The sequence below is a fragment of the Amblyraja radiata genome, chromosome 1, assembly GCF_010909765.2.
Source record: "Amblyraja radiata isolate CabotCenter1 chromosome 1, sAmbRad1.1.pri, whole genome shotgun sequence".
In the NCBI taxonomy this organism is placed as follows: domain Eukaryota; kingdom Metazoa; phylum Chordata; class Chondrichthyes; order Rajiformes; family Rajidae; genus Amblyraja; species Amblyraja radiata.
Genome location: NC_045956.1, coordinates 81,323,572 through 81,337,076, shown reverse-complemented (window position 1 = coordinate 81,337,076; position 13,505 = coordinate 81,323,572). Strand labels below are relative to the sequence as shown.

General features: G+C 41.2%; 1 protein-coding gene across 1 annotated transcript; it reads left to right on the top strand.

Moving 5' to 3' along the window:
- Nucleotides 1-4,716: 4,716 nt before the first annotated feature.
- On the top strand, nucleotides 4,717-6,584 carry LOC116973025 (homeobox protein Nkx-2.5-like). The gene is made up of 2 exons (XM_033020698.1): nucleotides 4,717-5,073; nucleotides 5,933-6,584. Exons 1-2 carry the CDS (start codon nucleotides 4,770-4,772, stop codon nucleotides 6,565-6,567), a joined length of 939 nt encoding a protein of 312 aa, XP_032876589.1. The 5' UTR covers nucleotides 4,717-4,769; the 3' UTR covers nucleotides 6,568-6,584.
- The last annotated feature ends 6,921 nt before the right edge of the window (nucleotides 6,585-13,505 follow it).

Below are 13,505 nucleotides of genomic sequence, written 5' to 3'. Positions count from 1 at the left end.
TTCTTCCCCACTTTAATTTCTACCGTGACCTCTAGTCCCCAATCCTGCCACCAACGAGAACAACATGTACTCCGAAGATGGACATACAAAGCTTGAGTAACTCAGCGGGACTTGCAGCATCTCTGGTGAGAAGAAATGGGTGACGTTTCGGGTCGAGACCCTTCTTCAGACCCTTCCTACACACATTTACTCTGTCCTGACCGCTCGCCGTTTTATATATTTCCGTCAGATCACCCCTCATCCTTTTATTCTATGAGGAAAACAGTTCAATATTTCACCTGCTCTTCATCCCCCCAAAAAACTCTGCTGTATCTCGACTTTATTTTTAAGCGAAGCGACCTTCACTGAACATAATATTCCAACTGATGTTGGCATACAACTGTGTTGTATGGAGGGTCAGTACAACTTTTGGGATTTACTTGTATAACCTATGCATATACCGCTAATACGCAGTTTTGAATGCCTTATCTATCACTTTTCCAATCCGCCATGCCACTCTCAATGACGTGCACCCACATCGCCCATATCTGTCTCTGCACCCATTTAGTATGATATCCTTTATATTACATCCGCAACCAAAAATGAGAGCTACATTTATCCGCATTAAAATTCATCTGCCCCGGGCCTTCTCGTTATACCTGCCACTTTATATCCTGCTACAATCTATCATTACCCTTTTCGCAATTCACAATACCACCAAATTGTGTGCCATTCACACATTTAGAAATTGGACTGTCTACCTCATTTATATAAATCAAAATTGTAATTACACTAATATCGATCTAACAGGAAGAGAGCGACAATGTATATACAGGACAATCAAAGATAGACACAAAAAGCTGGAGTAACTTAGAGGGTCAGACAGCATCTTCGGAGAAAAGGAATAGGTGACGTTTCGGGTCGAGATCCTTCTTCAGTCCCGACCTGACCCGAAACGTCACCTATTCATTTTCTCCAGAGATGCTGTTGACCCGTTGAGTTACTCCAGCCATTTATGTCTACCTTGGGCTTAAACCAGCATCTGCAGTTCCTTCCTACACTATTTAAAGGACAATATTCGGTGTATTCACTGTATCTGCACAGCTGCTGAAACGGTTGTTCACAAAACATTGTAAATATGAATCTTTTCGCCCTTCCCTACTTCGGTCCTTGTTTAAGTTGTTTGAACTCTTTTACGAAATAACTATTATTTTCGTGGTAATTTCATACCGGGAATCGATCTTCGAAGATGCCACCGATAGGCTTGGCGTTAACTTAGCCTTGATTTATGCAACTGAAGTAAAATACATTTCGTTTTACTATGTAAAAAAATCGGTGTCAGCGGCAATGAGTAGGTTTCAGAACTCGGCACGTGAGAGTTTGCTGGGCTCAGGAGTAAACTAGTCACGATTATGCAGCGTTTTATATTAATGTGTTTTCTCACGTTATTAATCACCTTGAAACTAAACAGCTAAATAACAGTTGGGCATGTGTTTACTGTCTGAGGAATAGAAGATTAGGTTTCTGCCGAAAACTAGTCCCATCCATCAGCCCGGAACGGTCGGCCGCTGTGGCACAAATATGTGGTGAAAATTGGCAACACGACTGTTCTATTGTGGGGTGGGGATACCCCTTATAAATATATTTAGCGCTTAAATGTCGCGACTTTATGGAGTGAAGATAACACAGTTACATGCATTGCCATGAATTCCACATCAATCTCCAGCGAAAAGTCCTAAAATTACGACGTTTGGGTATGCACCCTTGATAGTTTTTGAAGTAGGATGTATTTTTAAAGGATTTCTAACTAGACAACAATCATTGTTGCGAAATATCTTGCGAGGCATGTTCATAAGTTGTTATGCTTTGAAGGGATGATCCTTCGCGGGTATATTTTTTGTTTTGTTTTTGCTGTCCAAATTGCCTGCTCCACCCAGCGTTGTATCAGAAACCTGTCGTATGCACATTATCGCCGACCACAGTCATTGCTTTCGTCAAAGGAATTTTAATTGAATTGGACGCCATGCTATCTGTTTGATAAAAGTATTAATACTTCACTGATAAACTATTTTTTATCAGGTGACCCCGGATTATAAATATCAGCGCCTGAGCAATGTGCAAAAAAGTACATGTGACAATTTCCAAAAATCGATGTTGGCTCATTTTCGAAAGAAAAAACAGATCAAAAACAATCAAGATGCGGCCGGCAATTGCAATTGCGGGATGTCTTAACTCGAGTCCAAAACAATTCACATCCAACGGAATGTGACAATAAATTCTTGCAGTTATTTAATCTGCAAATTATGTCAGATGGTCAAAAATAACTATTAACTATCGATAACATGTTCGTCAACACGCGCGATGTAACACTGAACATAAATGGAAACGTAACTCATTGTTTAATTAATGTCTCAACAAAGCAATTATTTCTTGAATGAACCGTTTAATATTTCGACTGTTTCTCAGCAAAGCAACAATTCAAATATGTAAACACTTCGAAACGTATGAGGATTTCACTTGTATAAATTAATATTTTACATTTCAGAAACAGGTTGTACATTAACAATTTTGTCATAGGAAGAACACATTGTCAATTGCCCTGCCATATATATGCAACGGCAGCAATCTACCATTGAAATCATAAACAGACTGCACTTATTCGTCTAATGTTTTTGTTTAGAATTTAGCAGAAAATCCGCGCAATGTAATGAACATGAAATATGGGTCATCGATGCGGTGCAGATTACGAATAATGGGAATATCGATCATTTGGCGCAATTCCCGAACATTTGGTTCTTTGATTTGGCTCAGCCACCGTCTAAACTCAGAATAAATGCCCGATCAACGTGTTCACGTTGGAGACAAATACAGAGGGTTAACATTTACGGGACATTCTTAAATAGGTTCAAAGATATACATTGATAATTGTGTCAAATCCCATTACATTTCACCAAGCAACAAGCAAATTGATAGCATTGTCCTTTAGCCAACCAATGGTTTCAGTGTGAATGGAAATTTTAAATAGCATTTAATATTCGTTGCCTGATGATTTTTTAGGATCCCAGTATATTCAATTGACTTTATGTAGTCCGCGCAGAATCATTGTCCTGCATGTCAGTCGATAAACTCGGATTTGAGCACAACAGAGATTGCTGCTTTAGCTCTCTCTCTCCTTTCAGCTAATTGACTTCTAATTACTCAGAGGGAAAGACTGATATGCGGGTTGACAGCTTCCTTTTCAGAATGCAACTGAGTGAGGGAGAGATTTCATATCAGAACCTATCCCGCCCTAAAATCCGTGGGACCTTCTGTCTGTGATAATGGCAATCATTAATATCGATGCTAGCTGTGTTGGACGACAATCATCTCAGGAAATTTAAAATTATATCTCACGATAATCTGATTTGTATTCACAGAATGCATAAATATTATTCAGTGCTTCGCTTAAATCCCAATTATTTGTCACAACGATGGTAAAAACATATTCGGCAAAGAAATGTATTACCGCAGTAATCATTCTCCTAATCAGCGCGCATTAAAGAGACCTTATAAAAAGCCACTTCAGTTTTAAGTACAGACATAAACAGACAGCTTTAATGTATCTAGTATCTTATTCGTGATCAATCTGACTGAGCCAAACCATTATTTAGAAGCCATTGAAGCGAGTCCTTTATGTTCTCCCTTAGATGCCTGACGATTTCAGGCAATTTTAAACTCCAACCTCAACTGGAAACATCGCCCACATGACTATTGAAGTTTCCAATTATTTGTTGGGTCAATTGAAAATTATACAAATCCTTTGGCATTCCACAAAGATTGTAAATGCACATTGAAGATCGTCGGCCACCCGAACGCAACACCGCACAGAATAGGGACAATAACACCAATGGAATAATGGAATTTGCATTGATGACATGCAGCCAAATTACCACTATTTTCTGAAAAGCTGAAGAAAGCAAAACTGTTGTGACTATCTGGGCAACTTCCTAATTTGAAGAAAATCTATTTCAAAGGAAAAGCCCCTGTTTTCTTTTCGCTAAATTAATATTGTGTTTAGTTTAATCGAACGGATCTTCCACTCCTATGTGAAGCAAGCTTGCTGTTTAGATTCAGAAGAAGTCTGAAGATTAGAGTCCGAAGTAGGGTCTCGACCCGAAACGTTACCCATTCCTTCTCTCCAGCGACGCTGCCTGTCCCTCTGAGTCACTCCAGCTTTTTGTGTCTATCTGTTGTTTGGATTCATTTGCTATTTAAACTTACAGCGTACCGTTGATATTTTTAGTCGAGTTTGATTATATTTATTGCACAAACAGCGACCACGTCTACATTCCAGATTTTACAGTTATGGAATTATTGCGTTTGTCAACTCGCCAAAACAACAATCAAACTTGGAAAACCGCCGAATAATTTTATCTTGCTAATGTAACCTGGCCGTTTATGCATTGGGGATAATTTTGCAGATAGAAATCGAAAATGATATAATTTCAATAGTCTTGATGAAACCCAGGTAAATGATTATGTACATTTTAAATACATTGTTTCTCGTTTAATTCCTAAGGATACATTTTGTCACTTGGTATAAAACCACGTTTGCTCAGTAACTGGTGACCAATAGAAATCTCTGTATTGAACTAGAAGCATTCAGGCTCTGCCTCTGTAACGTCAGCTGGTCCTCAGCAGAGAAAGCGCCAGTAAAACTTGCGTCATTAAATCAGTAATGTAGGTCGGAATTCTCACACGGCCCTTCTAACAGTTTGGAAGACCTATAGCGACCCAAAGGTAATTCCGAGATGCTTCCGAGCCCCGCAGCACCGAGCACGCCATTCTCTGTCAAGGATATTTTAAATTTACAGCATCACCAGCAAAAACAACGGAGTCTACACTCGGACTTAGGTCTGGACACCCTTCTTCCTTCTTGCATGCTGGAGCGAGTCAATCAGGCCAAGTGTATTCCTAGCCAGGCCCTTGGAAACGAGGTGATCAAATTCCATAGTCAGAGGAACCATGCAACATTTCCAACCAGACTGGCCTTAAACAATGCTCCGAACTCCAGCGAACTGCGGATGGACTTCTCTTTTCAAAACACCCCACAAGGTAAATAGAACACTTGGGTGAATACTGATATTATCTGTGAACATTAATAAATATTTGTTGATTAGTGTCGACTCGGAGGGCTGAAGGACCTGCTTATGTGCTATGTGACTACATAACTATTTGTCTGAGGACTAACCCTCTGCAATTACTGATTGGTGAAAGAGCAATATAGATCTACACATCTAAGATGTTAAACACATACATGGGGTTGTTTCGGATTAATTGAACCAATGTAGTTGCGAAAATTTCTTTAGTAAATCCCTGGTCTTGGTCGCTTTCTCCTTAATCTTGCAATCCGAATTATGCTGGAGAATTTTCCATGCAAATATTGCGGTCCCCTTGTGTGTTTGGAATCTGCGCCGATTCTGTAAGGATATCAACAGGTTTTCTGCAGCTCTCTTGATCATTTCAAGTTTCCGGTGAAATAAGTCAATAAATGTTATTAATATAAGTTTCAGACATTAATTGATTATTAGATTAAACGGCCCCACCCAGGGACTATTGCCATAATGCAATATACAAATACAGCGGGTTGCTCTAATTTGATTATATAACAACTCTTATTCGAACTTCATCAAACGGAGTGTCAACTAACCGGAACTTCAAATATTTAAGTCGCTTACTTTTATTATGGGTTCAATCAACATGGGGCATAACATTTTAAGCAAATGATGCGGGTTTTGAATACTTGGACCCGACACACGTGAGAATTTATTTCTTCCCATTTTCAAGCAAATGGCAAATGGGAACAGGATATTTACTTTGCAAAGGTCGACATTTTTTTCTACATTTATCTATGTGCGATTCAAAGAAGTCCTGCGTTGGTTTCTTTTCTTTAACATGTTATGTCTGTCTTAAGACCTAGAGGAAAAATCGATGGAAAAGAATATTATCCCGGAAGGTAAGAAAAATGAAGATTTCGAAGGTCCAGTGCGGAGAAATCGCCGAAAACCGCGTGTCTTGTTTTCTCAAGCCCAGGTGTATGAGTTGGAGAGACGTTTCAAGCAGCAAAGATACCTGACCGCCCCCGAGAGAGATCACCTGGCAAACGTGTTAAAACTGACCTCGACCCAAGTCAAGATTTGGTTCCAGAATCGCCGATATAAATGCAAGCGGCAGCGCCAGGACAAGCATTTGGAGTTTGGCCCATCCCCGCCTGTCCCTCGGCGGGTTGCGGTGCCTGTGTTGGTTCGTGATGGAAAGTCTTGCTTGGAACCATCCCCTTCATACAGCACCCCATATAACGTTAGCGTCCCTCCATACAGCTACGGTATTTACCCCAGTTGCAACGCCAGCACCTGTGAGGGGGACTACAATTGCATGTATTCGAGCATACCTCCGGTGCAACCAAGTGCCTCTGTCAGCCCTTTTGTTAATATGAGCATGAATTACAATGTTAGCAACACGGGTTACCCTGCAATACAATCTCAGGCCCACCAAAGCGCAGGGGTCACGGCTTTGCAAGGAAACCTCCATGGAATTAGAGCTTGGTGAAGGTTATAGTTACTCTGTACTGGCAACCTACTTACTCTGTACTGGCAACCTAGTTACTCTGTACTGGCAACCTAGAGACAAGGGGGCAGCGAAGTCGGACAATTTTCAATTTATGAATGAAGAGATGCGTTATTTTAGACTGCTAAGAAATTGGAGTAAAATGCGTGAGGACACATCTTATTATTTATTATATTAGTTTAATTATTTTAAAGAGTTGTTCGCTTTGTAAGGCGTGTGCACGACATGTGTGATTTCAAAGATAAGAAGGCTATCAGAAATACGTTTGGTTATGGGCTCACCCCAAGCTAAGGAATGTCTACAATAGTTTTCGATCTGTAGTCTCTTGGAATTTCCATTGAATATCAGAAATATTTTTGTAAACTTCCATGTTAATAAAATAAGGTATTAAGGGTATATAGTGACTGAAAGTGACATTATTTAATTGTATATGTTTTGTTTGAAACCCAGTCGTTTGTGGAGAGAACAACGTTTGTGAGCCAACACGTCCCAGGATTCAGCGAACAGCACAATCAAGAGAGTTAATAGCACTCTTATTAATTGTGGGGAACGCCATTCCCATCTTAATTAGCTCAGAGCCGGACGTGTTTAGATGTTTCTACACGATTCGGCTCGATCAGCACCATAGCCTGGAATGTTATATATGTATTCCCATGCGTTCTATTTATAGAGTCGTGTTCTGTATTTTGCCTGCATTGCACATTCTGTTGTACATCACTGCCTACCAAACACATTTCAGATAGGCTTGCAGCCAAGAAGACTGCTTCAGCTACAGCCGGTTAACCAATTACTGACCGAATTCCAGAAAGGTGGATGTAATACGGGAGATGAAGGATCTCGTGATGGGAATGCGGTCTATAGGTGAATTGTCAGCAGCAGCAACCGATACCCAGTAAAAATCGGTCCCTGCGGCCCTGACAGCGTGTATCAAAACATTTATTTTGCAGGTTCCCTTTCTTGAAAAGGTCGTTAAAATCATCGCAGTAATTAATTATCCATCCACTCAACGGCCGCTTTTTTCGCGATCGTTCCTGAATTTTTAAAAAGTCTGTGTGGTCGCTGAATTGTTTAATACGGCAAGTGTTTCTTGACCACACAGGAGAGAGTCCCTACCTTAAAGTTTAAAACCCCCAGCATTTGTGGCTACTTGGTTGATTTAATCGGGGTTCTGCCCTATGAAACATTGTATAGGAAGAAGAACCTTGCCCCTTTGTGTAAAAAAAAAAGACACAAAGTGCTGGAGTAATTCAGTGGGTCAGGCAGCATCTCTGGAGAACACGGATAGGCAACCTTTCGGGTCGGGACTCTTCAGAATTGGTAAAGATGAGGCAACGAGGCCCTGGAAATTAAAGTTATTGAAGAGTTGAAGGGCTTGTGAGGTGAGGTGTGAAGAAAGGTCCCGACCCGAAATGTCGCCTTTCCATGTACTCCAGAGATGCTACCTGACCAGCTGAGTTATTCCTGCACTTCGTGTTTTCTTTGTAAACCGGCATCTGCAATTCCTTGTTTCACAATTCTGCCTTTATGTATATTTGGCTGTCGGTTAACTTCTCGGTGGCATCACCAGTATCACCATAATAGTTAATCACCAGAGTCCATGACCAGGAACATATGTACGTTTCCGCTTGATAATACGGGACACTGCGGATGCCACAAATGGTTTCACTGTAATTGATATGGAAATGAATTTCAATTACATTTAATGTGAAGAGTACGTTCATTTAGAATCGTCATTTTTCAGCACCTCGACTAGATTATACTCGATTTGAGCGGGCAGAATAAATAAAGGTGATACAGTCGGGCTGAAACTCCTCGGCGCTAAGATATTTTTGACACATTCGCGTTTAAGTTGGCGTCCTGCTCAAGTCAAATACGGTCAGTGAGAGTATCATAAATGAAATAGAACAGTTTTATCAGGCAGTGGTGTTTATTATACGCGGTGTTTTTTCTAGCCGTGATCAACCGCTATAATTTATGGAACAGCCCGAAGTGTTCCGCATATAAGTGAAATCATGCCCCCCACAACTGTACTCTCCCTTACCCTGGAACAGATTATCATGTTTTTCCGTCAGTAATATGAATAGTTATTATTGTGGGAATAGTGACAGGGAAATAGTGGAGCGATCACAATTGTAAACGTTTCTGATTCGGGATGTTGAAGACTGCTACTTCTCGTCCTTGTCGTGATTATTGCCCACAACAACAGCCAGCGAGCTCTCACTGTCAACTGTAATCGAGCTAATGGTGTAAACAGGAGCGGCGTCAGCTCGTCTCTGCCAGGAGAAACACTCGCCTTTATCACTCTCATAATCCTGTTTGTATTTATTCAGGGTGGCATTAACTAACAGACCGTGCGCTGGAGTAGATATCCAGTCTTATTATCGGATGTCTATTAAGCGCTAAAAGGAAGCTTTCAATTTAAGGCACGAAGTGCTTTGGAATTAGTGCTCAGCGTTGAGTTACTCCATCCCTTTGTCCTTTTTATATAAACCAGCACCTGCAGTTCCTTGTTTCTAAGATTTCAATTTAGTTGGATAATCCGGGCAGCCGGACAATTGCCATCATCCGTTTGTGAACCGCACATTTGTGAACCGCAAATGTTCCCTATAATATATTTAGTGGAAATCATCGATATATTCCCGCTTGTTAATGTGGCAGAACTAAAATCTTCGGTAAGCAGTCATAAATATCTACCTCTATTTTAATTTATAGCCTACAACAGCGAGTTAACATTAAATCAAAGCAAATGCACGGGAGGTTCTGCTGTACTGGGTTAAACTTAAGCAGAGCAAGGCTATGTTCAGTGTGTGTGCGTCAGTGCGCGTCTACTATCGATGCCCCGAACACAATAATGACATTAGATTTTGCGGCACAATCATTGAGCGATGCTCGGCAGTGGCAATTCAGGTTACTTCCTGAGAATCGTCACTAACTCTCAACAGCGTTCCTTCCTCTCGATAATCTTTAAGAAGTCGCTGAATCTTTCTTACAAAATGCTATTCATTCAGTTGCTAAATCATCCATCCGTGCTAAATGTTGCGAGATAAACATTATTGGGACGTCCTTTGGTCTGATTCAGCCGGCTTCCCTAGGTCTTGACCCCACAAAATATAAGCCCTGTTCAAATTATTTTATATACCGACTTTCATTCTCTCGTAAAACAACTGCTTACGCACTGTTTAATGTATGAAAATTAGGAAAACATGGAGAAATGTCCATTATTTATTTGTAGTCCATGTGTTATTTTCCCATTTCATTGCTTAAGAGGGAACATTAGCTAATCTTTGTCCCGAGTGTGACTCTTGTGGGAGGGTGGCAGTAATAAGTGGAACAGGAGTACAGTTACATTTTACATGGTGCTGAATTATAATTCAGAATTACTGGCCGGTGGATGTTAATCAACACCCATAGCAAAGAAAGCCACTGCCCGTGGCAGTTATATGTAAAAATTCCAAAGTCAGCGACGATCTGCTCCTGGGCTGTTGCAGAATTGGCAGGTACAATGAGTACAGGATCAGTGATATGTTGTGATTAGTCGTTTCCCCCTCTTCTTTGTGTAAAAACTGTCGTTGAATGATATGTAACGGAGGCGTTCACAGTTTATTGGAGTCTAACTATTGTTAGACAACCTCTGAGACTGAAAATTAAACTCTATTTGTGGATCATAATGTCCTCAAAATATATACTTTTCTTCAGAGTAAAATCAGCAAATTAAAGTTTATAACTTCTTAATATTTAATTCATGTTTTAATGTCATGAGCCATTTTTTGAATTTTATGTCTGTAAAATATTTAACACCTTAAATATTTTGATGCTCTTTTCAGGACTGAGAATTATTCAGTCTCATTTCTAGCTCAGCCAGCTTGATAATAATACTGAAGAAGGGTCCTGACACTAAATGTCATGTCCATTCGCTCCTCAGATGCTACCTAACCCACTAGGTTCATCCAGCACTTTGCTTTTGCTCTCACAATTCCAGCATCTGCAGTTTCTTGTGTCTTTCTTGATAGCATTACTGCTGCTGAACTCCACAGATCCTCTGTAGCTGGCTGTTGGTTGTAAATCAGTTCAGTAATAGAAAAATCAGTACCAGAGTGCACTGTGCAGACAGATTTCTTGAAGATAACTGATAAGAACTATTTGCAATTGCTATCAGGAATATCCATACATCCAATCACCCCCTAATTGATTGTTCCTCCTCAGGGTAAGGAGTGAGGAATATTTACCCTTGAAAATTTGTACTAACTATTTGCTTGCTCCCTTTCACAATGCACGTGAACTTCTAAGCACTCAGACCAGACTGTCAAAGCAGCTACACAAATCAATCCTACATCCCAGGTAGACAAAAATGCTGGAGGAACTCAGCGGGTGAGGCAGCATCTATAGAGAGAAGGAATAGGTGACGTTTCGGGTCGAGACCTGAAGAAGGATCTCGACCCAAAACGTTGCCTATTCCTTCTCTCCATAGATGCTGCCTCTCCCGCTGAGTTCCTCCAACATTTTTGTCTGCCTTCGATTTTTCCAGCATCTGAAGTTCTTTCTTAAACAATCCTACATCCCAAATCAGATTCAGCAGGCGCTATTTAGAATACACACTGTGATGACTGTGTGATTGCATTTAGATGTGATATTAGCCAAAGTTTAAAAACAGATCCATGGCTATTGAGTATTGAATATATTGAGATCTTCCACTGGCCAAAATTGTATGGTTTAATGTGTTTGCATTCATAAAGCACCTGGAAGGTTTTAGGATCCATCCTCAGATGGTGTGTCAGCGCTGGTTACAGTTTCCCAGGCTTTGTATAACTGTATCCAAGGATCTGTCCTTGATTTTCATTCTGGATGGAAAAATGCCACACTATATATCAGCACTTTTGAAACTTTAAGCATTTATGTAGACCCTTCGTCCCTCTGCTGTGTCTTGTTAAATCACTTAAAAAAGTACTCTATAATAATTAAAGAAAGTCGCAAAATGCCGGAGACAGCTTCAGTCTGAAGAAGGGTCTCGACCAAAAACGACACCTATTCCTTCTCTCCAGAGATGCTGCCTGTCTCACTGAGTTACTCCAGCATTTTGAGTCCATCTTAGGTCACCTATCCATGTTCTCCATGTTGCCTGGACCATTGAGTTACTCCAGCATTTTGTGCCTTTTTTTGGTAAACCAGCATTTGCAGTTCCTTGTAATTACATTATACTCTATTATAATTTATTGTGTCCGATATCTTCCCATTGCTGATGTGGATTTTCATTTGAAACACGTTTGTCTGGTGATTTTATTTGTTAATATCATTTTATACTTCTATGGCCCATTTTTACAACTTGCATAACATACAACTCTGTTATTGTTAGCAAACCTGGATATAACTTTCTAATTAAAATTAATGTTTGAGGCCCCAGCACCGAAGGTCAAATTCGACCAATTAAAGAACTTGCCCCCAACATCTATCCTGCCATTCAAGTTAGTTTCCTAACCAGATCATTAACCTGCCCTCAAAATGTTAGCTCAGCAATGATAATACCAGGGCAATGGTCATTAATGTTTAATGCTTTGTGTGTTATTCCTAACTGTCGCTGTATGTCATGTTGTCACTTATGGGCGGAGAACCAAGGCAAATTCCTTGTATGTGAATACTTGGCCAATGAACTTATTCATTCATTCAAACGTCCGAATGGAAGTGAACTTGAAGATAATTGTATTAACGTGACATAGCTTATTCTACCTTTTTCATGTAAGGGGAAATACAGGCAAATGACTTTGTTGGAAAAAAACAAGGAACTGCAGATGCTGGTTTACAAAAAGAGACACAACGTGCTAGAGCAACTCTGTGGGTCAGGCAGCATCTCTGGAGAACATTGATAGGTGGCATTTCCGGTTGGGACCTACTTAAGACTGATTCTGGGGTTGGGGGCTCGAAAAGAGGAGAGGCTGGGCAAAACCCAGCCGGTAATAAGCGGATAAAGGTGAGTGGGGTGAGTGGGGTGAGTGGGGTGATTGGACAAAGGCTAGAGATGAAAAAAAAAGTGTGAAACAAAAGGATGGTAGAGTGCTGTGATGTGCTTTGTCTTCGTATGGATCACTTAATATCTGCTTCTTGTATTACTGTGGTGATAGAAGAAGTGAATATTAAAGTTGGTGATAGGGATCGATCGAGTAAGCTGGAAATCCAAGGTGATCATAAATTTCTGGAATGATACATTGATTCAGACAAACTGCATCACGGGTTTGGTTTGTGGACAGGTTGTGAGGGAGCAGCTTATTTCCCACTTCTATCAGACTCCTGAACGAATCACTTCTTTTACACTCCATTCCTGGAGGTACTGCCTCATACTCTAAAGGGCCTGTCCCACGAGCATGCGACCTGCATGCGGCAAGTGCGACCTAAAGGGCCGGTCTCACCAGCATGCGCCTGCATGCGGCAAGCGTGGCCAAACCAGAAGCGGGAGCCGCGCGGAGGTCGAATGAGTGACACGGCGTCGAGGCTGCTGCATAGGCCCGTCGAGGCAGTGCGTACGGCGTCGAGGCGGCTGCAGGCCGGCAGGCCGTTGTCGCGCCGAATTTTTAAACACGGTCAGTTTTTCGGAGCCCCGCACGATGTCGGGACCAGCTCCGCACAACTCCATACGGCCCCGGCGATCGAAGTGGGACCGGCCCCGCGAGGACGTACGGCTCAAGCGACCACGTTAGGTCGCGCTTGCCGCATGCAGGCACATGCTGGTGGGACTGGCCCTTTAGGTCGCGCTTGCTGCATGGAGTCGCATGTCCGTGGGACAGGCCCTTTACTCTTAACTCTACTTTTTTTAGATTAATGTTTCTTTTGCACCCCAATATTTGCACAATTCTACTGTTTTCAGCTCTGCGCATTGACCGGAACGCATGCAAGAAAAGCTTTTCACTGTCCCTCGGTACACATGACAATAA

Coding starts and splice junctions, on each gene's coding strand:
- LOC116973025 (XM_033020698.1), top strand. CDS start 4,770: ATGCTTCCGAGCCCCGCAGCACCGAGCACGCCATTCTCTGTCAAGGAT. Junction 5,074..5,932: donor TTTTCAAAACACCCCACAAG/GTAAATAGAACA, acceptor GTCTGTCTTAAG/ACCTAGAGGAAAAATCGATG.